General features: G+C 41.5%; 2 protein-coding genes across 2 annotated transcripts; both read right to left on the reverse strand.

Moving 5' to 3' along the window:
- Window positions 1-1,482: 1,482 nt before the first annotated feature.
- Window positions 1,483-3,819, reverse strand: LOC147449354 (uncharacterized). The gene is made up of 3 exons (XM_086522606.1): window positions 1,934-3,819; window positions 1,735-1,836; window positions 1,483-1,633 (listed from the first exon to the last, which is right to left on the reverse strand). The coding sequence occupies exons 1-3, from the start codon at window positions 2,996-2,998 to the stop codon at window positions 1,589-1,591; spliced, it is 1,212 nt and encodes a 403-aa protein (XP_086378732.1). The 5' UTR covers window positions 2,999-3,819; the 3' UTR covers window positions 1,483-1,588.
- Window positions 3,820-12,501: 8,682 nt separating this feature from the next.
- Window positions 12,502-12,934, reverse strand: LOC147449355 (low temperature-induced protein lt101.2-like). The gene is made up of 2 exons (XM_086522607.1): window positions 12,767-12,934; window positions 12,502-12,687 (listed from the first exon to the last, which is right to left on the reverse strand). The coding sequence occupies exons 1-2, from the start codon at window positions 12,845-12,847 to the stop codon at window positions 12,601-12,603; spliced, it is 168 nt and encodes a 55-aa protein (XP_086378733.1). The 5' UTR covers window positions 12,848-12,934; the 3' UTR covers window positions 12,502-12,600.
- Between the last annotated feature and the right edge of the window lie 13,684 nt (window positions 12,935-26,618).

Genomic DNA, 26,618 nt, shown 5'->3' on the forward strand with positions numbered 1-26,618 from the left:
TACAGAATAGCTTATGGCCACATGTATCATTTTCCAAGTCTCATGCAAAACATCGTAAATAAAAAAGAGTGCCACATTTGCAAGGCTCTGATTGGCGAGCTTATGTATTCCATGTTCAAAATGGATAAAGACTATCAACATTATTGACAGAAACTGCAAGGGAGAGAGACTCTATTTTGTTACCATATACAAGTGGTAGTGATGTGTGTGAACACACTTAGGATCGCCGGGGCATTTTTCCCCTCTTTAGGAGGTTTTTCCCCCATGCATTGTATATATGCCCATCATTCTAGGGCTATCTTGAGAATTTGACCATCATTTTGAGATGTGTTACTTTGGTACTTGAGTTTTAATCCACAGCTGCTTGTCTGCTTCACTTAGCTTGTGAGTTTTGACTTATGGATTTGGGAACACAACTCATTTTAAAATTCTCCCTTGTGCTCTAAGCAAAGGATACTTTGGAAGATATATGTTTTCTTCTTCTTTGCAATGCTCTATCCCTTTGAGATATGGAAGCAATGAGTAATTCTTCATTGGAAAGGTGCCTTTTGGATCTCTAATGTAGATCTAAGGGATTTAGAAGCACCACTTAAGGTTTTTCCATTTTTCGTAATATGCGGCTTTAGTAAAATTGAGGAAACGCAACATTGAGGCTATGAGCTTTGAGGAGGTTGAGGTTAGCTTTGAATTTCCATGGTCCACTAGTGATACTTCTAGTTGTAAGCTTTGATAGGAAACGTGTAGCTCCTCTACGGCGTTGGCACTATACTATCTACTTTTGACCAAGAACTACTTTCTCTCTAGTCAATTTTGGAGTTGTCAATGTAATTTTCACCTCCTCTGGGTGTTTCAAACACTTTGTGTAACGACCAAGATTTCAAACCCTAACATTGGGAGTGGTAGGATTGTGTTGGTCTCTCTTTGAAGTGAGGACTTTCTAGGTATGCTCTAAATGTGGTGGGAGACCACATTAAAGCAAACTATATCTCACTACAAGAGGTTGTGTGCTCTTGTGACGCTGTTAGCGACGGAAATACACTGGGTTTTTATAACCCCCGGCGTCGCTAAAACCGTCGCTAACAGCGTCGCTACGAGACCGTCGCTATAGGCGTCGCTATAGGCGTCGCTATATAGCGACGCCTATAGCGACGCTCTCACAGAAGAGTATAGCGACGCATATAGCGACGCTACAGAGCCATAAATAGCGACGCTTATAGCGACGCCTGAGAGAATATTTTTTTGGTGGCAGGGCATTGAATGCCCTGCCACCCATCAACCATATTGTACTTGATTCACTTTTTAAAAAAAGTGCAAAGGTAGATAATAGACCCAAAATAGTCACCCACAAGACGCATTATTTGCAAAATTGACAATTGTACACATCATAGGCAAACTGAATTGATTGGTAAATGTAATAATGACAATTGTACAACATCATAGGCATAAAGAATTGATTGGCAAAAGGAATTGCGGTGACAAATGTAATAATATACATGGTTCAAAAAGACGTATAAAATCCGTCTCATGATACATAAGCTATGAGAAACCCTAAACTAATGCTATCTAGCTACGGCTAAACTGACGTCGTTTAATCAGACGTCTCATCGCGTCCAAGCGGCGTATCTGTCGGATTCTGTAAAAAAAGACAATAAGACAGTTTTCAGTAAATATAAACATATAACGACATTTATAAAACAATACAAAAAATAAAAAAGAGTAAACCCTAATACTAACCATGCCGCCGCGAGAACTGAGAATGTCCATCAGGGCGTTTAAGCCCTTCCTGCCTGCGTACTCGCGCTCGTACGGTGTGGGATCACATCCTGTCATCGACCACTGTCAAAACATACAAAGATTTCATTATGTTAGAACTAAAAAACTCATAAACCCTAAACTATCGAACATGCATAAAGAGCAATGTGAAAAGACTTACAAAATCGGCCTCAAATGATGCCCATCCACCGCTCCCCAAGTGGTGCGAGCTCCCTGCCTCTACTCGCGCTCTGGCTGCATCCTTTTGTTGCTTCCACTTGTCGGGATTTTCGTGCGCTGCTTTCTTCGCATTCTTCCAATCTTCTTTGGCCAGCCAATCTGGCCTATTCCACCCATTCTTGATTGCTTTTTGAACTTCAGAACGCTTGTGTTTGCAGTATTCGCGCATTCGAATCTTCATCAGGTCTTCATTGAAGCGCTGATCCCGTGTTGGAACGGGAAACTCATCATGAAGTATGCTGATGACTCTGTTTTTTAAATCACTTGGTACTTCACTCCATTTGTTTAGTATATAGTGTCTAAACAGCTGAGAGCAAAGACCACGCATGCGCGAGATCACCTTCTTGCCGTCATCATCCATGATGATGCCGCCGCTGATGTCGACGGAGTAAGGCAAGCCCTCTGGCCGGTGACGCGTGAACCTGGGTGTCCCGGCAGGGGTCTCTAGCGGCGTGTCGATGGGGGTACGGACGTCAGGTGTCTCCACCGGCGTCTGGGCGCCGAAGCGAGGAGTGTCGAGTGGGGTGGCTCCTGGCGGAGTAGGTAGAGGTGTGTAACTTCTAGGAACAGTCAGCCGTGCAAAACCTGGCGTAGATGGCGATGCTGTGGCTGGTGTGGGGGCGGGCAAAGAAGGGGAGGGTAAAGAGCCTCGTCGAACACGAGGCGGTGTGGAGGCATCGGTGGCGGAATCCCCACAACAACCGCCACCGCCACCACTAGAGCGCCGGTGTCTAGACGAGTGTGACGCTCGTCTCGTCGACGCCGAAGCTTCAGAGCGCGCCGAATGCTCCGAAAGAGAGGGAGATGCGGATGGTGTAGGAACGCGCGATGATGCGCCAGAGCGATGACGCTCCACGTACCACTGTCTCTGCTGCGGTGACAAAGAAGAAAGAAACTCCTCATCATCCATACCTGCATTAAACACACGAATATTTAAACTTAATATTGAATGAATAGAGTAGACAATGACGCAAAGACCATTAAATACAATGACGTAATGACGCATATAAATACAATGACGCAATGAATCGAGTGATAGAAGAGGCAAGTCGAAAACTCAGAATTTTCAATCAAAAGATGTGAGCGCGAGTAGAAAAGAGCGTTACACACCATGGAAGCTACTTAGAGAGCCAGAGCTTTTACAGCACGGAGCAAAATTGTTCAAATACAATATTTGTGGCTTTAAGAGATCTCTCTCTCATCCTCGCATAACTCAGCATAACTTCCTATATCTATATAGAGCTCTCCGTTTAAACACATATCCTCTGTTTCATTTTGTAGCTCCTCTGCATGCACCCCATATAGAGTAGTAGCATCTTGATGCTCGTCTGGCACCACCGCAGCGGCTTCTGATTGAGCATCTTCTCTGATCTCCTCCATTGATGTCGTTGTGATTGGCACATGGTAGCCTTCATACGTCCTTGCACTACGAGGGGCTACCTCTATGACGTACCACCAGTTTGATGTAGACTTTGTAGGATGAAATACTACCTGCCAGAGCCACATAACTTACATGAGAGCTTTCAAGCACATAACTTGTAAAAAGGGGATGTTAACTATTTATATACTTACTTGTTCACAATGCTCGGGTAGTACGAAAGTGTCTCTTAGGTCAGTCCATTTCTTAGTAGAATCCACCTCAAGAAAACCAGACTCTCCTCTACGCACAGTAGCGTTTCGACCCTCCATGATTATCTTGAACCATTGCACGTCGAACAAGTCGACAAAAAATCCTCTGTAATCGATCCTCAAAATCTCTTGCAGCGTGCCGAAGTAAGTGAGTTCCGCCACCACGGGATCTGCATCAGAGGAACGTCGTCGACTAGACTGTTCAAATTTTGCCATGATTCCACAATCTTGAGTAAAACGCTTTTTGTCGATTCGTTCCACCCTAAAATGTCGACCTTTACACCATGCTGCTGTGTATGACTTATACTACAACGAACAAAGATTATGAGTGGCCGTTCAAACGTTTATAAATAAAGTCACTTGCTAGTCGTACATTGCAAACTTACCTTGGTCGCGCAACCCCGAGAGTACTCCCACTCTTCTTCAGTCACTTCGTCACCGCATTGTTGTGCGCTTTTCAATTGGTTGTGCAACCATCTTAAGCTCATGAAGGTTGGTAGGCTCTCCAGAACCGCTGGATAGTGCATCGGTGGTCGTCTTCCCCGTCTCCACTCGATTCGTGCCCTTTGTCGCTCTTGCTTTGCATCCTCATATTGTGAAATCCACTTTTGCATCACTGGATTGTGAAGCATGCAAAATCGGTTGATTTTAGTCTCTAGATCTTCCGTCATCTTCTTCTCAACACCGAGATTGCACATGACAATCCCAGATATGCGCTCATCATCTATGGTTCGCCATAGCGTGTCCCGGGATTTATCAAATCCGTCTAGCCACTCTCCAATGTACACTAGGGACTCTGATACCAACCAACCTTCTGCCATGCTACCCTCCGGACGTGCCTTTTGACGCACATATCCCTTAAGCGTTTTCATGAAACGCTCTAAGAAGAACATCCATCTGGAATGAACTGTGCCAGCTATTTCCACCTCATCAACTATGTGAACAAGAAGATGCACCTGAATGGTTAGTATTGTAGTAGGAAAATGTTTCTCAAACATGCACACAAGCTCCGCAGCATTTAGTTTGGCGAATGGTATGGAGTTTACGTCGATCTCCTTTTGTGAGATCCATTGCACCAGCTTTGCAAGTTTGTAGATTGTGTTACGGATGTCGAGAGACAAACATCCCTCAATGGCAACCGGTAAAATAAACTGTAAAGTATGTGCAGCAATGATATTAAAGTCCACATTTTATGCAATGATATTAAAGTCCACTATGAACGTACCTGACACATTTTATGCCAATCGTGTGACTTCAAACCGGTAAGCTTTCCTTCTTTAGTAAAACACGTTCGGAGCGAGTGCATTACGCCAGTGGGGGTCCGCAAAGATCGAATGGCCTCTTTTACTTTGCGTTCTTGGGCTCCTGTGAAAATCCATGGTGCTTTAGGAAGTTTTATCGATCCATCAGACGCTGTTTGCGGCCAATATTGCTCCATACGATCCACATTTCTAAGGTCAACTCTGGCTCCCAAAGTATCTTTCTTGCCGGTCAAATGGTCCCATAGTAGATTACCCACATTCTTGAATATGTGCATTGGATCGAGCAAGTGATTGATCACGAGACGGGGCCAGTATGGTAACTCGTACCATAGAGATAGTCTCTTCATCCCTGGAGGCAATCCGTCATCGCACATCTCCTTCTGCTCTAACCATGCTTGTGCAGACATCCTTGGTGGCTCTCTTCCCAAAAAGCCGTCGCGTAACACATGATTCTCCGGAAGATACGATTGATGACCTTCGTAGATTTGCTTCTTCAGTGAGGGTGCCCTACGTGCATTCAGTCTAGGTCCACATGTGACACATGCTCTGTATCCGCTTGTTTGAAGCCCTGCATGTATACACATGATAATAGATCAACTATGGGGAAAAACAAGATTTACAGTGTCTGAGTGAGGAGTGTCAATAGATCACCTGAGCATTCTGCTAGCCCGGGATAGTCATGCATGGTCCACATTAGAATACCTCTGATCAAAGCATTCCGTCGTCCTGTGTGTCGGCTCATATCCACCACCTCTATGCCAATCCACAATTGTTGTAGCTCTTCCAATAGTGGACGAAGATACACATCCATATTCCCCACTTTATATCGCCCTGGCACAATCAAGCTTAGCCATAGGTGCCCCTTCTTCGTAGTCAACCACGGGGGAATGTTGTAGTTGACGATGACAACGGGCCATACACTGTAAGATGTTGATCTTTGACCAAATGGATTTACGCCATCCATAGCCAGGCCTAAGCGCAAATTTCGAGCTTCCCTGGCAAAATCCGACCATGTTCCATCTATATGTTTCCAGGCTGCGCAATCTGCAGGAATTCGTAGCACACCATCCGAAGATTTATTCTCCTCATGCCATGATGCTAGGGCGGCCATGGACTTACATTCGAAGAAATGCTTGATGCGAGGAAGCAAAGGAAAATGTCGCAAAACCTTTTGTGGAATTTTTGTCCCGTGGAGATCTACTCGATATCTTTCGGAATCACATTTCGGACACTTCTCCATGTCTGTGTATTCCCCTCTGAAAAGAATGCAGTCATTAGGACAAGCGTGGATAGAATTGTAATCCATCCCCAAGTTTCGCAAAATCTTTCTTGCTTCATCTCGGGAATCTGGCATCACATTGTCAGCTGGTAGAATGTGCTCTTTCAGCAATCTACACAACATAAAAATATGATACAGTCGTGTAAAAATCTATCAGATCATTATACATTTAGAGTTCTATTAAAGTAAACTAATTGTAATAGATCACCTGAAAAGCGCTGTGACGCTAGTGTCACTCCATCCAAACTTTGCCTGCATGTTGAGAAGAACCAGGAGTGCTTTCAATCTAGACATACGTGCTCCATTATACAATGACGTATCGGCTTCACTTTTCATATCATCATAGATAAGCCTTTCTGAATCCATGATCGTCTCGATCATTTCATCAATCTCGGGCTCAAACATTGCCTCGTTGGGAATGTGCTCTGCATGATCATCCCCCGAGCTGTCAGAGGCTACATCTTGTGGCCTCACATATGCTGCTTGACCAAAGCGCCTGCGAATACGTCTATTGGGTTGCAAGATTGCTGCTTGTTGGCCAGCGTCAGAGTCCGACGAGTTATAATTGGCAACAACTCGATCTATAATAGATGGATCGAACTCGCCAAATTCGCGAACGTGCTGCAAAGAAACACGTCTTGTCCGTCGCACAGCATGCTTGCATTGATTACAAGGACATAAGACCCTCGGTGAGAGATAGGTGTTTCGGTTGGACGGTCCCACATCCTCGTCGCTACTCATAATGAGGATAAAAAACTTATAACCTGGACAACAAATTTAATATTCTATTGGCATTCTTCGTCTTATCTCTCTCTCTCTCTCTCTCTCTCTCTCTCTCTCTCTCTCTCTCTCTCTCTCTCTCTCTCTCTCTCTTTTACCTCACATTCTCTAGTCATGTCCAATCCCCGCACACCTCGGTCTAGAGGTGCACGGAGATCAGAACCACCGGGTTATAATCTCGTCTTTATTGGTCAATACCTATATTTGTGGGTACAAGAAATCTACACACCCACGTCTACATGATACTGCATGTAGTGGACAAAATCCCTTTGCCTCTTCTCTAGCTGTAGCACTTCACTTCATCTTAACATCTTTTCACAGTAGATCTTTTCACTGTTCGTCTAACTCTAAACCCTAAACCGTAAGTAATTCTTGCGTGGACTCGATCTAACGTAAATAAGCGTAAATCTAAATAAACGTAAATCTAACTAAAAATAAAGCTAAATCTAATTTAACGTAAGTCTAATGACTAGAGGTTGTCTAGATGGTCATTGTGTCGGGGATGTAGTGACTCTTGCCGCCCTGAAGATCCACCTTCTTCCCTATCTTCTGAAAACATTTCACCAGTACTTTTGGATCGACGGAGCCCACCATGAGTGAAGGCAGCAATACCCTATATTCCATTGAGGGCTTTCTTCACCCGCTTCATGCAGGCATCGCAGTCTATGGAGACCCGCATCTAATCTAATATAACGTAAATCTAAATCTAGCTTAAATAAACGTAAATCTAGTTAAAAATAAACCTAAATCTAATTTAATGTAAGTTTACATATAACCTAATCTTTAACGTCTTTTAAGATAGTTTCCTACGACGTTATAACTCTCTTCTTCCTGTGTGTGTGCGCGTGTGTGGATGTGTGTGCCAATAAAAAGAGATAAATGGTATAACCTTTCTATCACCCATGCCAAGTATGATAGATTGATTATGCCATTTCCCTCTTGAATAATAGGTCTTCAGTTCAACTCCTCGTCGGCTAGATCTTTAGGTCTTTTAATTTTAATTAGTTTCCTACGACGCTCCCTTAGTTTCTCTTTCTTTCTCTCTCAATGTGTGTGCGTTTTTTTGGATCGTATGCATGTTTTCTTTCTCTTTTCCTCTCTCAATGTGTGCGTTTTTTGTTTATGCATGTTCTCTCTCTCTTTTCCTCTCTCAATGCGTGCGTTTTTTGTTTATGCATGCTCTCTCTCTCTTTTTCTCTCTCAATGTGTGTGTGCATTCTTTGTTTATGTATGTGTGTGCGTTTTTGTTTTTGTTTGTACTCTCTCTCTCTCTCTCTCTCTCTCTCTCTCTCTCTCTCTCTCAAAAACACTATGTGTGTGTGTGTATGTGTGTGTGTGAGAGAGAGAGAGAGGGAGAGAGAAAGAGGGGAAGGGAACATGAGAATGAGGAGAGGGAAGGAGCATACCTGGCTCTCCTTCCTCTCCTCGTGTGTGTGTGTGTGTGTGTGTGTGTGTGTGTGTGTGTGTGTAGAAGAAAAAGAGAGAGAGAGAGAGAGAGAGAGAGAGTGAGGGAGAGCGTTACCTGCTCTTTGCTTGAAGGCGCCGAAAAACTCAGATCTGAGATCTGAGTTTTTGAGCGCGCTCGGTTATTTTTTTTACCCCAGCTGACGTCGCTATGAGCGTCGCTATAAGCGTCGCTATGAGCGTCGCAAATTTACAAAGACATTTGCGACGCTCATAGCGACGCTTATAGCGACGCTCATAGCGACGCCGGGAAATTTTTTTTTGAGCGTCGCTGTGTGAGCGTCGCTAATATGAAGAGCCTCTTGTAGTGGATCTCCACATTCTACTACAACTCCAACCCTTGTTGATAATGATGGGAATAAGGATTGCCAAAACTTTGGGACCCTCTTGTGGTCTTGCACCACTTATATTGCTTGTCGTTGGCCTTCCTCTAAATTCAAACTTGACATTGGCCACCTTCGCTTTAGCTTGGTGGTCCCATAGGATGAGTTGCTCACAATTTAGGCCCCTTTAATTAGCTATTGTTGAGCTTCTTACCAAAGGTTGGTGTCATTGGAAGCTCAAAATCTTCATGCCTTTGTCTCATCCTCTTTTGTTTGGTAAAATTGGTATGTGTTTATATGTGCTCCTCTTTTGTTCGTTAAAATTGGTCTTTGCACAAAACATGCAAATACCAATTTTAACAAACAAAAGAGGATGAGAAATCATGTATGGGGTAAAGTGGTCATGCATCCACTTCTACAAATTATTTTGTCACAAGATAATGGAGAAAGGATCTACAAACGATGACATGGATTAAAAGGTAACTTCATAGTGCTCTAATACAAAGAAAATTGAGAATATGGTACATGCCCAATCTAGGAAGGTTGATGGAGATTTCGTAACAACTCTACAATACCCACAAGTTCTTCAATGTTTCGTCAAAACATAGTGGATCGTACGAAATTAGTTCACCTTGCTACAACTATCTAATAACTTAGCAATCTCTTGAAGAAAAAGTAGGTTAATTAGTTTTATTAGTTAATTGCTCTAACTTGTTTCTCTATAAAAGAAGAATGCATATCTTGTAATATATTCTTCTTGCATTGTTGTGCTCTTTCGATGATACATTACTTCCCCATTACTCGTAAAAGCATTTTATGATGAGAATATTTCTCTTCATTTGGGAGCTATCACTAATGAAGTATATGTTGTTTGGATTGATTTATTTCATATAGCCTTTTGGACACTATTGTACAGTCACTAATATCTTTTACTCTCATTTCTTGTATTGAGAGCCCCTCCTGTGTGTGTGTGTGTGTATGTGTGTATGTGTGTGTGTGTGTGTGTGTGTGTGTGTGTGTGTGTGAGAGAGAGAGAGAGAGAGAGAGAGAGAGGAGGAGGAGGAGGAGGAGGAGGAGGGGAGACAATATAAAATGAAAAATGATAAATATATGTTTATTGCAACTGACAAGTGGCAAAAGTTTGCTTGATGTATAGCATATGCAAAAAGATATATCACATTTATGTACCTTTTATTATTCAAGTGCTCTTTATGAGTTATGATCATTATTATGTCCGACCGGATAGTCTGTATCTATTTTGAACATTCAAAAAATCTATAAATAAATACATGCAAAAGGAAAACGTTCACTCTTGCATGAAAGAAAATTGTACATAGTGTCTATGTTATTCTTCTCTCCTCTCCTCTCTTCTCTCTTACCGTGCCGGTGTAACACTCCGTTCTAAGAGGTGAATCTACACGTGCTCTCTCTCTCTCTCTCTCTCTCTCTCTGTGTTCGTATATAGTTTCGCTTACAAGATTTGCCAGGTATGCGGATCTATGGATTTATTCTTTGTAGTATGTAGTTTTGTGTATTTTTGTAGGCACGCCAAACAGTATGAATTGTAGGTTCTTATCCTAGCAACTGAGGGTTGGTTTCTAACGGAGAGGTATGTTATGGAAATTGATAAATATATGTTTATTGTAGATGACAAGTGGCAAAACCTCGTTCGATGTATAACCTATACAAAAAGATATCACATTTATGTAAATTTTATTATTCAAGTACTCTTTATGAGCTATAATCATTATTATTATGTCCAATCGAATAGTCTGTATTCATAATTATTTATGTATATTTTATTATTCAAGTACTCTTTATGAGCTCATTATTATGTCCGACCGGACACACTATCCATTTTAAGCATTCAAGAAAGCTATGATAATACATGCAAAAAGAAAATGCTCTTTTGCACAGGGAGAGGTTACACTCAGTGTCGGTGTTATTCTTCTCTCTTCTCTCTTACCGTGTTGGCATAGCACCTCCCTCTAAGGGTGCATCTGGACATGCTTCTATACTCTTAACTCGCTCTCTATGTTCTCTCTTATCAACTTTGCTTGGTTTTCATGTGTCTATGCTCATTCAGGTATGCATATCTGTTGTTTTGTAGTTCGCATCATGATATTTTGGTATATTGCAAGCCCTTGACGCTTTCCAACTGTAGCAAGGGAGGGGTGGAGTATGACGAGAGGGGGCACTTTTTATATATAAAAAATTGATTGATGTAAATGTAATCATATGTTAGTTTTTGATAAAAACAAATATTCGCTTTCTTAAACTCTAGTCGTCACTCAAAGCTCGTATCCCTTAGATGGACTTTAACACATAAGTTTAGACCTAAAATTCATCAATTGACAAACCGAAGATACAAGACATCAAAGTTAATAACGCGGCCAAATTTGGACCTCACACAAATAATTGTTCGCCCACTATTCCCAGACAACCTACATCCCGCCACTCACAAACCAGTGAGGCGAGAAGATGAAGCTATGCAAGTCATTGTCATTGCCCTGGGCAAGAATGCCTGCTAACCACATGGGAAAATAATATATGTGATAGTGGCATGTTCAACTTGTTATGTCATGCAATTCATGAAATACAAGTTTTCCTTTGTGTGCGTAAATTTGCAATAAGAATGCTTGAATGTTGCCTAGACTTGGAACTGTTTTTTTCCTTCGTTTCGGCATATCGCTTAAAAGACAAATCTGATGGGGATTAAAGTGAATAGCCATCAAACATAACTCTGACAAAAAAAATCACTTACCAGCCAATTATCATTTACTTCAGATGCCCAAGAGAAAGGTATTCTTTAAAAAATATTCCTTATTTTGCATGCACATAAATATTTTCTGTTGAAGGTAAGCACCAAAAAAATTTGCATTGTTTAACAAGTTCATCGTGATTGTATACCATCCCCAACTAGCATCTTCTCACTAAAATGGCACCATAGATTAATACTGATCCTTTATTGAATATTACCGACAGAAACAGCTTCAATGGTAATGCTTGTACCTGTTTCATAGCACCTTCAAGGTCGAGGGTCGGGGGGCGGGGGGGGGGGGGGGGGGGGGGGGGGGGGGGCAGTAGATCCTGACCCTCTATCTACTGCACTTTACTGACGGTAATCACAGTCGCAGGCTGTCCAATTTCTGACAACTCAGCATGCATCAGAAAAATGGTCAGCAAATACTGATCCTTTAACCCAGTGCTGCCGCATCAGCACAAGTCATAACTTTTGCTTCTCGACCGCTGATCTGGACTCCTGCACGCTGTTGTTACTATACTGTATGGCCAGGCCCGTCAGTGTACCACTGTTGGCCCCCCTCCCCTCCCCTCGACCTTGAAGGTCGGGAATGGTCGCTAAGTGACCATTCCCGTAATCAGTGCTCCCGGCCTCCGTCGGTCGCCCTTATTACAAGGAATCGACCATTCCCTACCCCATCACGCATACTAGCATATTCCACCACTCTATTCAGTGGCTGACGTAGGACGACGTTCGAATATGTATATCTCCCAAGACAAATTGTGCACACATGCGCATATGAGCACACATGAACAGAAAGATCATACACACTACCCTAGGAGGAAAGAAATTTGATAAGAGAAACTTGAACAAGACCGTCTTCACCGGGGTACATCAACAAGGTCATCGATTGCCAACAAGGGCTTCTTGCTCTATATTCCATAGCTGACAAATACTGTGGACTATTTTTTATGTTCACATGTGTTCACATGGGTTCTGAGACTCTCTCTCTCTCTCTCTCTCTCTCTCTCTCTCAAAACGCAATGTATAAATCAGAAGAAGGTAGTACACTGCACAACGACGGAGGTGCGCAAATTTACAAGAGCGAAAATTGGCTGTTCATCCTCATCATCGACCCACAAGCACATAGAGGGCATAGATGATGCCAGGAAGGTACCCGAGCACTGTCAACAGCAGGCATATCCAGAACTCGATCTGCACAAACATTTATAAGAAAGTTCTCTCTCTCTCTCTCTCTCTCTCTCTCTCACACACACACACACAAGATACTTACAGCACAGCCATATCGCAGGAATACCCCTATGGGCGGCACCAGGATGGACAAGATCACCTCCACAAACTCTGCAGACCCCATGCTTCTTGCCCAGCGTACGTGAATGTGAGAGAGGGAAACACTTAAGAATGTCTGTTTTATTGTCCAGGTTCTTTTGCGGCCACGAGCCCCACAAAAATAGAGTCCCGCACTTGGGTTCCCACTTTATTTTAAAAGCTTCTGGCCACAGGCCGTTTAAAGGCACTCCCAGTACAATCATTATTTACTTGGTAAGCAAAAGGTTCTCTCTTTCCTATCTCGACGCTGAAGCAACCACGTGGCCAAAAAAAAAACGCTAAAAACCCTGCTTTCGACACTGCCGTCAAAAGCACCCTGCACTAATTATAAAAGCATCCTGCGCTACGTCTTTGCACTATGCGCTTAATCTTCTCCAGAAGCAAGTTCGAACCAGGTTTTACGCTTTTTTCTGAGGGCAGTGATCGGAGCGGAGCTTTTTGTGCAGATTGCAGAGCTTTTTATGCAGGTTTGTCTGTGAAAGGGACGCGCGCACACAGAGATTGATTTAGCAACAACAGTATACTATAGCGTTGCTCTTTAGGAATTGCATACGAAGCAGGAAATGTTGGTGGTGTGGATTTGAACGCACAGCAGTTACTGCTTCGGAGCTCCCTTCTTGCCAATAACCACGATTTGGTGGCAGATCCTATGAGCAAAGGTCCATATACGTAGAGCTATCGAATCAAGTTCAAATGGCTGAAGATGGCAGACATCAGTTTGGTAGCCAACACAAATCAACCCTCATTTTCCCTTGGAGGAAACCTACTCCAGGGCGGGTAGTGAAAATCTAGTATACACATCTTCTCCAAGGTCTTTTGTGCAGCAGGCGATCGAGGTAGAAACTCCATTTAGCAGCTATAGTATGCCGAACAGGCCGAGTGCAATTATCGTCAGCTGCGACTTAACATTACATAGCGTAGGGCATACCGTTGTTAATATATTGTCTGAACGCGGAACGAATTTTAGCGTCAAGATGATTGTACAGAGTTTGTCTACTGTTGACTGCATTTTGCAACCTCAAGATTCAGAAATTATTTTATTTAGTTATACACTCAATATATTATATATGTTGGGTAACAAGCGCCCTTTTGTGCAAATACATTCCTCAAGATGTTGCATCTTATCTCGGTTTTCTTGTAGAGATGAGTCATCTTTCTTTGCATCTCTTATTGGCTTAGCATATAAGGGCCACACGAGGCATAATTATGGATAATTATGCGGACTGTGAAAATTTTTGTAATGGATAATTATGTCGACTGAGGAAATTTATATTAATAAATTTAGTCGATGAATGTTTGCATGGTCACGTGAGAGCTGCCAATACCCGTAGCACTGCCAGCTGGAGGTTGTAGGGGAGCTTTATGGTTGCGCTCCGATGGAAACTAAGCCTCGCATGACCATGGCCTAAGATCCATTACATCGGCAAAAATTCAAGGAGGGTTGTCCGGAGAAAGGGGTTGGCAGGGGTGTTGTGGATTGGAGGGCCGCTAGCACTTGAGAAGAAGAGTTGACCGCATGGGATGGTGGCAGCAACAGTCCAATAGGTTGTATGCAAAAAAGGGCTAGATTTCTTGCAGGCTTCATGACGCCACCTCAATTACATCATTAACAGAACTACTAGTACCTCTGTCGAAAGCATTGGCTTATGCATCCTTTGGAGGGAATCCACCTTGACATCCTTCAAGTTGCATCTTTTGACTAGAGTACATATTAGTTTCTAATGGATGGCTATTGCGTCCCTTGCACGCGGGAAGTGGTTATTGGAGGCTCAACATCGATGGATCTTTAGAGTTGTTTTTTGTGCATTACTGCTCAAAGCATGGGACTCATGGAAGTTCAGAAGCGGACGCTCAATGCAAAAAACAAGTCTATTGCTCTTGAAAGTGAGATCGTTGTCAAAGGAATCAATAGATCCTTTACAGTTGTTGGTGACGAGCTTAAGTATACCGTCTCTATGGCCACAAAAACACACTCATTAAACCCTCATCTTCGAGCGTTGTTGAAGAGAATTTCTACTTGATTGAGACCTTGATTGAAACCCCTTGGAAATAACATACATCAAACGAACTGACAAATTTGGAAATATGTTGCATTGAACCGCAAATTGATGTGTTGAGAAGTATAAGGTGGGGCATTTACAAGCTCTAGTTGGTCATAACTTGCCAGTATGCCTAGTAGGCAGCTGAATACAAGGTAGTATGGGCTTCATGACTGCTAAATATGACAATATCTCCGCCACTTTTTGGCTCTATTTTGAAGGTGAATGATATCGAGCAGAGTGCCACCCGTACTAATGCCCATGAACATTACGTAATAGTAGTTCGCCAGCCGCGTGTTTGAATTATTGATAAACGGACTGAATATGGTGCCTTTTGCTATGGGGACACGGGCTAGTCAGCAAGGAGGCAAGAAGACATAATTGATGACCAAAGCAACTTACAACACACACACACACACACACACACACACACACACACACACACACAAAGGTAATACTAATCAGAGGACATAGAACATAAACTTACATCTGCGTGTTTTGTGTATGGCAGGGAGGACATATATTCACAACCTTGCATGTTTCAATTGTACAAGTGCGACTCCAGCTCGACAACACTACAAGGTTTGTTATCTGCATCCAATTTTCCATGCGCATGCGTTTGCTTGGTGCAACACATAAACGTTGCGGGGCAGGGCACGGCTTCCATTTCTTATAGATTTTTGGAGAGACCACAGTGCCAGCTCTCCACCATACTTTTGTATGGCACCTCTGTATGATGTGCACTACTGTATACTTTGCACTTTCAGTCTGTGACATTTCATTGCAAGGCGATATGTTTAACTATTCACATTGCTTTTTTGTAGCTTGACTCAAATATCGGTCTGTACTAGATTGGACAATCGAAAAGTAGCAGTACAACATTGCAGGTCAGTAAAGCACCTCATTTATTGTTGCAATTTATTTATGCTTTATCTATTTACTTTGTTTTAGAATTTTTCGCATTACTTCCTTTGCTTCGATTTCTTTGGATCTCGTTTTCAAATTTATACACTCAATCAATCAACATGTGTACATGTTAGTTACACACGCAACTCTTTGCATACAATTGCTAGCCAATGCATTTGATGTATTACAATAGTGAATACATAAGTAGTGAATGCATGTGGTGTATCCCAGTAGTGAATTCATCTTGTGCATCTTTACTTCAGCTCTAAATAATTGATACCATACGAGGTGTCTAAATAATTGATGCCATACTATATATGACGTTCTCGTTTCGTCCATACTAGGTGTCAGTATGAAGTTCTGAAGACCTAGAAGATTAGAGTCCAAGCATCAATAAGCTAGGGAGCAAATTGTAGCCAATTGCAACTTGAATTAACTAACTTATCATCCATATGCTAGGTCATGGTATACCTCACATACATAGCAATGAACGAGGTTGATAGACACATGAAATAGACACTCCTGCCACCCTCACTTCTGTATTATTATTGGAGGCTTTTTGCCATCGGAGTAGCAACAACAAGACTTAGTAGCAGCATTGCATCTACATTACAATACCATTTCAAGATACATGAACCACAAATCAACAGTATCCCCTCTCTATTTGTGAGACCGATGAGCAATATTTAGACATAAAAGAGGCATATATTATAATTATGGACGAGCTACCAACCATTCGATGATTTTTTTTTTTTGAAATACTTTTTGTTTGCAAGAATTTACATTTAGCATGTATACTAGAAAAATCATTCATTAGTAGACATAGTAGTACAACCTCACTTGGATATAATTTCAATTGTAACCATCCCTATTATCTCTAATAAATGATGCACTTAACTTTGTCTCCTCCCGTAAATATTATACCATTTTTCAAATGTATATCCCTTTCATGCATTGCCGCCCTTGCCAAATTAGTCATGTTCTTGTTCCCTTCAGTGCTAGATGGTAAATGTCAATTTCCATGTATCATCTTATATTCTATAGATGTTGTATAGCAAGGCCCACCAAGCAAGACTAGTTTAAAAGTGATACATGCCTGCAGCAAAAGGCCAATAGGACAATGCGTAGGAACTCTCTCGGTTGGAAGTTGAGCTGAATTTACTGGGGAGCAAGAACCGAGGCATGCACATTCATTGTGCCATTGCCTTTTTCCCTTTTTTGTTCTTTCTTGGCTCGCCCACTCTTGCGTACTAACCTTCCCCTGCTCCCTTCCCCTTTGGGAGGAGCTCGATGTATTCAAACAGCTATTCCAGGTTGGTAATTAGAGCTAGTTGATATTAGACTTAGAGACTTCATATCAGACTTTAGAGTACTGAAAGACAGAACTGGAACTGGAAATGAAATGACCCAGGGAACAATGATTGGAACTGGAATTGCATTCAGAAGATAAACCGGAGTACAATTGGAAGTAGTACTGGAAAGTACTTCAGCTTATTAGGATTACAATGCCAACCAATGGCTCAAAATAAAATTATAAGGCTTGGGATTACAAGAGATCTAGAGATCAAAGTACTCGAGACAAAGAGATTCCAAAATGAACAGTGGACCTTATTTATAGTCCCTCGGATTGGTGTCTGACTGACTGTGCACTATCGGTTATCATAATAACTCTCTGGTTATTGCATCTAGAAGCCTCTGGTATCTGCCAGCTGCCTGTTAAGGGTTGTTCCCGCCTTCTACATTCCTCCTCCCCTTTCTTGAATTTTGGTATGTACCAAAATTTTCAGATAACGGTTTACATTGCTTCCTGTATCTCTTATATTTGAGCATCAAGCCCTTTGCGGCCTTTATCTCTTCTATTTGGGCATCAAGCCCTCCAATGTCCGCATGGGACTCCAAAGGTGCCTATTGAAACCATTGGATCTACTTCACCTTGCAAAAGGTCATTGTCAGGACACTTCATTAGTTTAACCAATGTCCGTCCAGCAAACCCTCTTCTTGTCAGGTGCCTTCTTCCTTTCACGCAGTGCCTTAGACGCATCTACAGTGTTGCACCCAACATTTTCTTTTTGAATCAATTTGAATACTGCTTCTTGCTCCAGCTGGTCCTTCCTGGGAGTCTTCATCTTGACTTCATGGGGGTTAGTGGGTTCCAAGTCTTGGTATCACCATCATACAGAGTGCATTTGCCTTTTGTCAGTCTAGCCCTGACCAACTTATGGCATTGCATCTATCCTTCAGGTAACGGCTTCTTACATTTGATACGAGCTTCGAACAGTATCTCAACTATTTCTCTGAACCGGGGTTCATAACTTGCCTTGTTGTTAGCCAACTCTTTTTCTAGAATCTTGATCTCAACTGAAGAAACTGATTCGTGATCTTAATGAGCCTTTTGATTGGAATTTTCCATTGGCCCATTCAGAGTTGGAACTTGCATATATCAGCAATGAGCTCACTGACCACAGTCTTCTGGAGTGCCTCCTACAACACTTGATTTTGTGCCAGCCATTCCATGATTGCTTCCTCATACCAGATCCTAATCCCATCTGCTATCTAAACATATCGTTGTTGATTTGTAGGCTGAGTGTGAGGCAGATAAAGAGCTAGAAAGAAGCGAGGTATCTTAGTTTCTTTGGCTGGTATGGTATATAAGAGTGTTGGAGAATCATGTAGAAACTCTAGAAAATTCAGTATCATCTGATTCTCCTGCTGCATCATCTTCCAAATAATGCAAACTGGATGAAATAAACTTTTCATGTGCATATCTTGCCCACGAAGAGTCATTCTGGTCTTGGATTTTTTGTTGCTAGTAGCATCTTTTTCCTTCGAGCAATGTTTCCTTTGTTTCCTCTCTTCCCTTTTGAAGTAATGAGGAGAAGGATTATGCGTTGATCGTTTTCTCTTGGGAGGAGTTGGCGATAGTCTAGACCGCCGTCTTCATGGAGCCACATCTTTAGAGGAACTTAGGGATTCACTTCTTTCTCGTTCTTTGGATTCCTCCTCTCTTATGGGAGAGAGTCTTCTTTTGAGAGTCTCATCAAGAGACCTCCTAAACTCTCTCTCCTCTTGGGGAGGAAGGGAAATCCCATAAGCACGAAGTTGTCGGGTAACTTCGGCTTGCAAATTAGGGTTACCCATAGCTTAATGCAACCTAGTAACAAGATAATTGATAAACATGGGGGCATCATCATTAGCACCTTCATGTGCAAAATCAAAGTTATCAATGTTCATTCTTCTCTCTTGGTTATTGTCAGCCATGTTAATTATACTTATGTGTTTACTTAGTGCATTCTTTGGCAATTGAAAACCTTAGTTGCTACTCCTCTTAGCCTTTGAAAATAAGCACTTAAGTATCTACACCCACTGCTCGAATTGGTTAATTATAGAGAGTAGTGGAGTGAGTCTCACATAGCAGAATTTTCGAGGGATATCTCCTTTCAAACTTCTTATGGCTCAATAATGGTAAAGCCATAGGCAAGTCTAAAAAGACCCCATTATTAAGACCAAAGCACCCGAGGTGTGCACCATATCCCAGATAGTGGGCCCAAAAAAATTGATAATAGATCCCAGTCCCAAATTACCCTAATATAATTAACAAAATCAACCATTAATAGGCTACTTATAAGGACCTCTCTTCTTAAGCAAGAAAAGAGAAATCAAATGATGTGATACCAATGTAATGGGAATGGCCTATGAACTTTTAGAATAGCGGAATTAAGAGAATTAAAGTGAGCATTTTTGTGAGATCACTTTTGAGAACATAGAGGGTGAACTTAATTGATGGTAGCAACATAAACATAGTACTTAATTAACTTAGCATGAACAATACTTTTGCAAGAGAGAGAGTATTAGAGAACATGACAATAGCTGAGGACCGGATTTACTTAGAGCCGGTCCCCCCTCCAAAAGGCGTTTGTATTATAGATTCTCCCATCAAGAGAGACTTTGTTACAATACAATCTTTGTGTTCATTGTGACCTTGGTGATGATATGAAGATGGAAAGCTTTATGCATCACGAGCTTAACATAAACTTTGCAAAAAGCATTAACTATCCCAAGCCTCAGTCCCAAGGCCTCAAACACCTTCAAAGGTGGAGAGAGCTAGCGGGGAATGAGGGTAGGAAAGAGGAAGAAAAAACATTCCATGGAGAAAGAAATAGTTCCGCACTTATCATCACTCTTCTTGCTTAGCATAACATAATAGCATAGTAATGAAGATGAAGAAGATGGCAAGCTTATGCATTGAACCGTGGCTCTTGGTTGAATTTGCATTCCATAGCCAAAAGTGTTGGTGTAGGCTCTCCACTTCTCAATAAACTTGGAGAAGGAGATGGCCGGAGCTATGGCCGGAGCTCTTGCACTTTGCAATCCACACAATGAGAGAATGTGTGTGTGCGTGTGGGAGAGTATACCCTCCTCTCATGCTTGGTACACCCCTCTCTCTCTCTCTCTCTCTCTCTCTCTCTCTCTCTCTCTCTCTCTCTCTCTCTCTCTCTCTCTAGTAATATTTAATTATTTCATTTGGACATGTGTCCTCTTTTTTCTCTTTGAGAGAAAGATCTTAATTATTTATTTTTATGTATCTAAATTCTCATTGGGCCCCTTTTAAACCTAACCAATAGCATTCAAGCACATCATGAGGGCCTATGTGATCAAGGATCATTTGAACATGTGTCTTTTATGCTTATTAAGTCATTTGGTTGAATTGAATACTTAAAGGACTTAGTCAATCAAGCAAGCATGTGTCTTTTATGCTTTTTAAGTCATTTGTTTTGAATTGAATACTTAAAGCCTTAGTCAATCAAGCATGGAAGGTTTTATGCCTCTTGAGACTTTATCTTTGAATTCAACACTTCAAGAACCTTAGTCATTTTATGCATAAAAACGACCTAAGCTTTGGGCAAGGTTCCCACAACCACTTTAAGCATCTTAGCACCTCATGCTTGGATAGGATTCCCACCTCAAGGCTAGCCATAGCTTGCATAAGATCAAAAGACTTTTTAACACTAACTTTTGGAGGTCTTTAATGAAGCTAACCCTAAGGTCTTTTATGCTCCATTAGATGCATGTTGCTCTTTGATAGACTACCTCCGTTTGGACCCCTTTTGAGATGTAACCATCCCTCCTCTTGGTCCCTTGTTGTTGAGGTAAATCTAGAAGCACTTATTGCACATTGCTCTTTGGTAGACCGTCTCCTTTTGGACCCCTATTGAGATGCAATCATTCCTCCTTTTGGTCCCCTGTTGAGATAGGTCTAGAAGCACATATATATATATATATATATATATATCCTAACTCTTGTTCCCCTATTATATTCCCATATTAAGTGATCAGTTTAATATGAGAAAATCATTTGGTAAAGTTAGATATGATATTTTATGACAATCCTATGATATCCAACATCGGTCTTTGGCGAAGCTCATCAATGTCCTCAATGAGTACTCTAATTGGGCGTCTCCCATGTCGTGCCAGAACAATTCAAATCCTCTGATGTAGCTTCCACTGATGTCTGGATGACACTCACAGTCGTGCGCGTCTCGATCTCCTAAAATCAGTGGCCCTGTCAGTCAGTGTACCTCTGGAACAGGTGGATTCTAAAGTTTGTTGTGATACCTGCTCATCTGAATGTCGCATATGTAGTTTGAAAAACTGTGATCTCCCTCTGCGAGTGTCTCCTACTGTCTAGTTTCCTCAAGAGGCTATCCCTATGTTTGCGCAGCTCCAATAAAAATAGCCCAAGGCATCTTTGATCCTAGTATCTCATAACTTTGGCCAGTGGTCCAAAACCCACTCTGAATAGGCAGTGGAACCAAGGGGTTTGAGGGTAAGAGGGGCCATGCCGCCACCGAAGGCAGTGCCGTTTTACATACACTAAAGTAACAAGGTGAAATTTACATATCAAAACAAAAAGTTGGAAAAAAAATCTTACTTGTGAAAAAAATTCTAAAGCTAATCCCTAATAATAATACATGCACTAAAGTAATAAGGTGACATTTGCATATCAAAACTAAAAGTTGAAAAAAAATTCTTAATGGTGAAAAAATTCTTTCATTTAAGGACAATTTACAAATTTTTAGTCAAAAATTATTTGTAAAAAAACAAAAAAAATACAAAAAATATATTTGAAATAAAAAAGTTGATAAGAAAATCATTAGATCCTTAAAGGAAGCGACCCATTTATAAACTAAATAAAGATTTTTTTTTTAAGTCACGTGAGCATTAAATAAAGGGATATTACGGGACTGGGAACCCTCTTGTTGCATGTGGTTATCTGCAATTGGGATAGCTGGCTTAATGGTTAATTATGTGCTATCTATTTGAATTTTACTAACAGTGAGTGCATGATGGTTTGTAGATTGGAACTCTGGGAGTTGACTAGGAGGCGTCGGCAAATAATAATTCTCTCAATAATTTTATCCTAGCATAGTATTTTAGAAATAAGCCACTATGGCTCCTTTGTAAATAGGACAGTGAGAACCCACCCTAAGAGGTTCATGCAATAAGTAGTGTGTACCACTCATAACTAAAGTGGAACTAAGTGTGAAAGAGGGGCCTCCAATTTTGGCACCAATAATAAATCAAAAATATTAAATATCAACTCTACAAGAGAGGTGCCATGGAGTTTGGGGCTACGATTTTAGGCCTTTCTTCTGTAGATGCTCCCAATTTTCCATCTCCCCTCTCTTAAGCTATTCTATGTTTGTTGTGTACTCTTTAATCAAGTCTACATCTTCTCTTCCATGTTCTTACACCCTCTTACAGCTTGTCTCTGTCAATTCTACTTTTAGTGTGTGTGTGCGTGTGTGTGTGCGTGCGCGCCATAGTCTGGGTGTGTGTGTATGCTTGAAAATTGGGGAAAGAGGTTGACAGGTTTATGGTGATGTTTGTGAGCAAGTGTTAAATTTTTTCAAGCAACCGGTCTCCCCCCTTTCTTCCAACAAGGGACCAAATTACAATTGTTACGAGACTGGGCACCCTCCTGTTGTAGTGGTTAGCTGCAATTGGGATAGCTCGCATAATGGTTAATTATGTGCTGTCTATTTATTTTACTAATTGAGTTGATGATGATTTTGTAGAGTGGAATGCGGGGAGTTGATGAAGAGGTGACGGCAATTACTCTTGGCCATTTTATATTTGCACAGTATTTTTAGAATAGCATTTAAATAAGCCACTATGGCTCTGTAAATAGTTGTAGTGGGAACTCCCCTTATGGGTCATGCAAGAACTAATGAGCTTCACTCATTTACAAAAGTGAAGTGGTTGTAAAAGAGGGGCCTCAATTTTTGGCACCTTAAACTCAAAAATAATATATTAAATACCAACTCCACAAGAGAGGTGAGGTGGAGTTTGGGGCTAGATTTAAGCCTTTCTCTTGCAGATTCTCTTCTCTACTCTCTTATGCTATGGTTATTTTGTTGTGTACTCTCTAATCTAGTCTCCATCCCTTACACGTCTCTTACACTCTCTTACAAGCATGTCTATGTCAATTCTATGTTTATTGTGTGTGTGTGTGTCATAGTCAAGGTGTGAGTGTGTGTGCTTGGAAATTGGAAGAAGAGGTGGACAGGTTGATGGTGATGCTTGGCAGCTTTTGTTGAATAGTTTAAGCGGTCAATCTCCCCCTCTTCTCCCAACAGTGGTATCAGAGCTTCAAGTTCAAGGAAAAATTGGCCCCAGATTTCAATCTCAAGAAGGAATTCCCCGAATCGACAAATATCAAATTACAATTCATCAACTTTGCGATTCAAAGATTCAAGGGTTCGTGGAAATTCAAAAACTAATCGATCGAATTTGCAAAAAAGAAATTTTGCTTGGAATTGGCGGCAAATCGACAACTAATTGGCAACCGGTTTCTAGTTTCGGCTTCAGGACGATCAAGAACGGGTATGTTCAGCAGCCAAATTTAAGCACTAGCTAATCTTGAGTATACGTGAAGATACAGATGAGAAAGTGAGCCGACTCAGAATTGAAAGAAGTCGAGAAGCTTAAATTACGACTTTGGAAGAGAAGTTGAATTTGGTAAAGAGAATCGGCAAGGAAGCGACTCTTGAAAGATTTCCAGGGAAAAGGCCAAAGAAACGTGGTCATCAAGTGGTCGAGCTCCATTATTCAACCCTGTTCCGGCTAATCTAAGCTTTCTCGGTAACATCCTCCATGCAAAGGAGTATTAGCTGTAATTTCGACAGTCGCGTTTTCTTCATGAAGAGCTTCACGGGAACGAGCTCTTGCATGCATGCAAGACCCACAGCCTACCATCACCAAAACTGACACCGATACTCTCGATAGGAGCGCCCTGAGAAGTTGAGCCGTTTTCCCTTCCTGCATACGAGCTGAAAGTGGCCGTAGAGTCCGCCATCACCCCCGCCTTACTCGCGCTGCTGTCGCTGTTGATCCTCACCATCAACCAGTTCACACACCTTTACTTAAAGGTGTGGTTAAAACCAAAAGAGTAGGCCGCCTGCGCCGTCCATTGCATACCTAAATTAAGGGACAATTCATCCCTCCTTGCTTGAGGTTCTTGGCCGACCGCCCATTGCCACTTAAAAATCTCCATTCTCTCCCTCTTCTCCACTCGCCTGCTCTCCCAACCTGATCGGGCCCCATTCACTTCCAAGGGGCAATTGTTTTTCCAGAAATCTCGGCTTTCCATTTCTTGCAAGAAGTCGACGGGCCGACATTGGCACCAAAAATTCCCACAATTGCCACAAATTTTGGAACGGAAATAGTCGAATTTTCCAACTTAATTCCTCCTTGACATCGACTAACTCAATGGAGCTGCCAAATTACTTGCCAAGAATCCGAACATCATCAAATTAATCCAAAAACATTTATCACTTATTTGAATAACCTACGGACTCTCTTCTACAATTGATATTGTTGTCTTCTTTCAGGAGGATATGGGAGAGCAGACGCTAAAAAATTCAACTGGCTCGGTGACGCACCGTCGGACCGTCCACTTCTCTAGCAATTTCCTAGCGCATCGCCATTCCGGACTGGACGCCACCGCTTTTTCTCATCTAAGTACATTACATTTCTGTTATTTATTTTACTCTTTATTCCGCATAGTCCATCTGTGAATATCACCAAATAGCCTTTTTAAGCATTACCATTTAAATATTTATTAAAATATATATTTAAAAAATTAAAAATTAAAAACCACGCAATCATGGCACACCTTCCTCAGGCACCCACGATTGCGGAACAACTTCAAAATCTGCAACAATCACTCACATATGAACGCATGCGAAGGCAAGCACGCACCAAATCTGCATCGGCACCCAAGAAAAGCAAAATTAGCAAAAAAGCCTTCACTTTCAAGGATTTTGATGGCACCAAAGATGCTAGCATGGTTCTAGCATGGGTTAGTCAACTAGATTACTATTTTCATGATGAAGACTTTCCCGAGCGTGAAATGGTAAAGTGTGCATCAAATCATCTCACTAGCAGCGCTGCATTGTGGTGGAACGCCACCAAACAACATGGAAGAAGACCACGCACCTGGCATGCATTTAAAAGAGTGTTTTCACGCCAATTTTTGCCCACATAGTACGAAGCTAAAGCATGACGTCAGTGGGATTTAATTCGACAGGGTAGAAATGAAGATGTACACGGTTACACTGACCGTTTTTGGAATTGTTTAATTCAATTGCAAGCTATTGAACATGTTAGTCGCAGAAAATTGAAGCGAAAGTACATATCAGGCTTGGCACTACAAATTAGTGCTGAGGTAGATATGTTCAAACCAGATTCTCTGTCAAAGGCTATTAATTTGGTTCTCAACGCAGAAAAGAAGAAAGGTGGACATTCCTCTCACACTGATCAACCTGCTAACACTAACCGCAACAAGAGACCTCCCTTCTCTACTAACTTTGACAAAAACAAACACCAAAGCCGTACTTTTTTCAAAAGACGTAGATTCGACAATTCTCCTACACCTGCTCAACCTCATACAAGCAACAACAACAACAACACCCAGCAACGAGGCAACCAAAATTCTTTCAACCAACGTTCTCCTCCAAATTCTAATGGTAACAAAAAGGTGAAGTGTTCTAAATGCTTTCAATATGGTCACTATGCATGCTAAGGGCAATGTTCAATCCAATGGAGTCAACAGGAATTTCAAGTCAAAAGCCCTTCAACAAAAATCGCCCCAACGGAGCTACTCTTAACCTCATCGAAGATGCTACACCGGACGACAATGAAGTGGAAGCTAACTACGGTGAGGGATATGATCCTGATTATGATAACGATGACAACCCATCCTCAGGTACTCCTATATATCCTCACACTTTGTTTAAAGTGCAAGGCACTGCTAAGGGTGAAAATGTCACCATTCTGTTAGATGATGGTAGTAGCCATGATTTCATTTCCACACGATTGGCACAGCAACTATCACTCTCTGAAATGTCATCACCTCACAAGGTCAAAACTGTTTTTAATAATCAACGTTTTAATTTGTAAAACTCAAGTCACTGTTGAAGTTTTCATTGGTGAATTCACACAAGCACGTACATTTTTGGTAGCACCATTGCATGGTCTTGATATGATTTTGGGAGTGCCATTTCGTCATGAATTTGACCCGTTGATTAATTATAAAACACATACAATGTCTCTCACTCATAATAATAAAAATTTCTCCATCCAAGCAACACTGGCACATCAAAAATTTCCACTCCTCTCTCACACTCAAGCCAAACGAGCAATTTGAAAACAGGGGAAAACATATCTAGTATTGGTAAATCAATTTTTTGCTGAAATTGAAACTTCATGTAACTCCACACACAATCAATTTCTCTCACAATTTAAAGATTGTTTCATGCATGATCTGCCACCTGGAATTCCACCATCATG

Source organism: Adiantum capillus-veneris, chromosome 10 (genome assembly GCF_014529385.1).
Source record: "Adiantum capillus-veneris isolate H3 chromosome 10, ASM1452938v2, whole genome shotgun sequence".
Lineage (NCBI taxonomy): Eukaryota > Viridiplantae > Streptophyta > Polypodiopsida > Polypodiales > Pteridaceae > Adiantum > Adiantum capillus-veneris.

Coding starts and splice junctions, on each gene's coding strand:
- LOC147449355 (XM_086522607.1), bottom strand. CDS start 12,847: ATGGGGTCTGCAGAGTTTGTGGAGGTGATCTTGTCCATCCTGGTGCCG. Junction 12,688..12,766: donor TCCTGCGATATGGCTGTGCT/GTAAGTATCTTG, acceptor ATGTTTGTGCAG/ATCGAGTTCTGGATATGCCT.
- LOC147449354 (XM_086522606.1), bottom strand. CDS start 2,998: ATGCGTCATTACGTCATTGTATTTAATGGTCTTTGCGTCATTGTCTAC. Junction 1,837..1,933: donor CATCATTTGAGGCCGATTTT/GTAAGTCTTTTC, acceptor ATGTTTTGACAG/TGGTCGATGACAGGATGTGA. Junction 1,634..1,734: donor TCAGTTCTCGCGGCGGCATG/GTTAGTATTAGG, acceptor CTTTTTTTACAG/AATCCGACAGATACGCCGCT.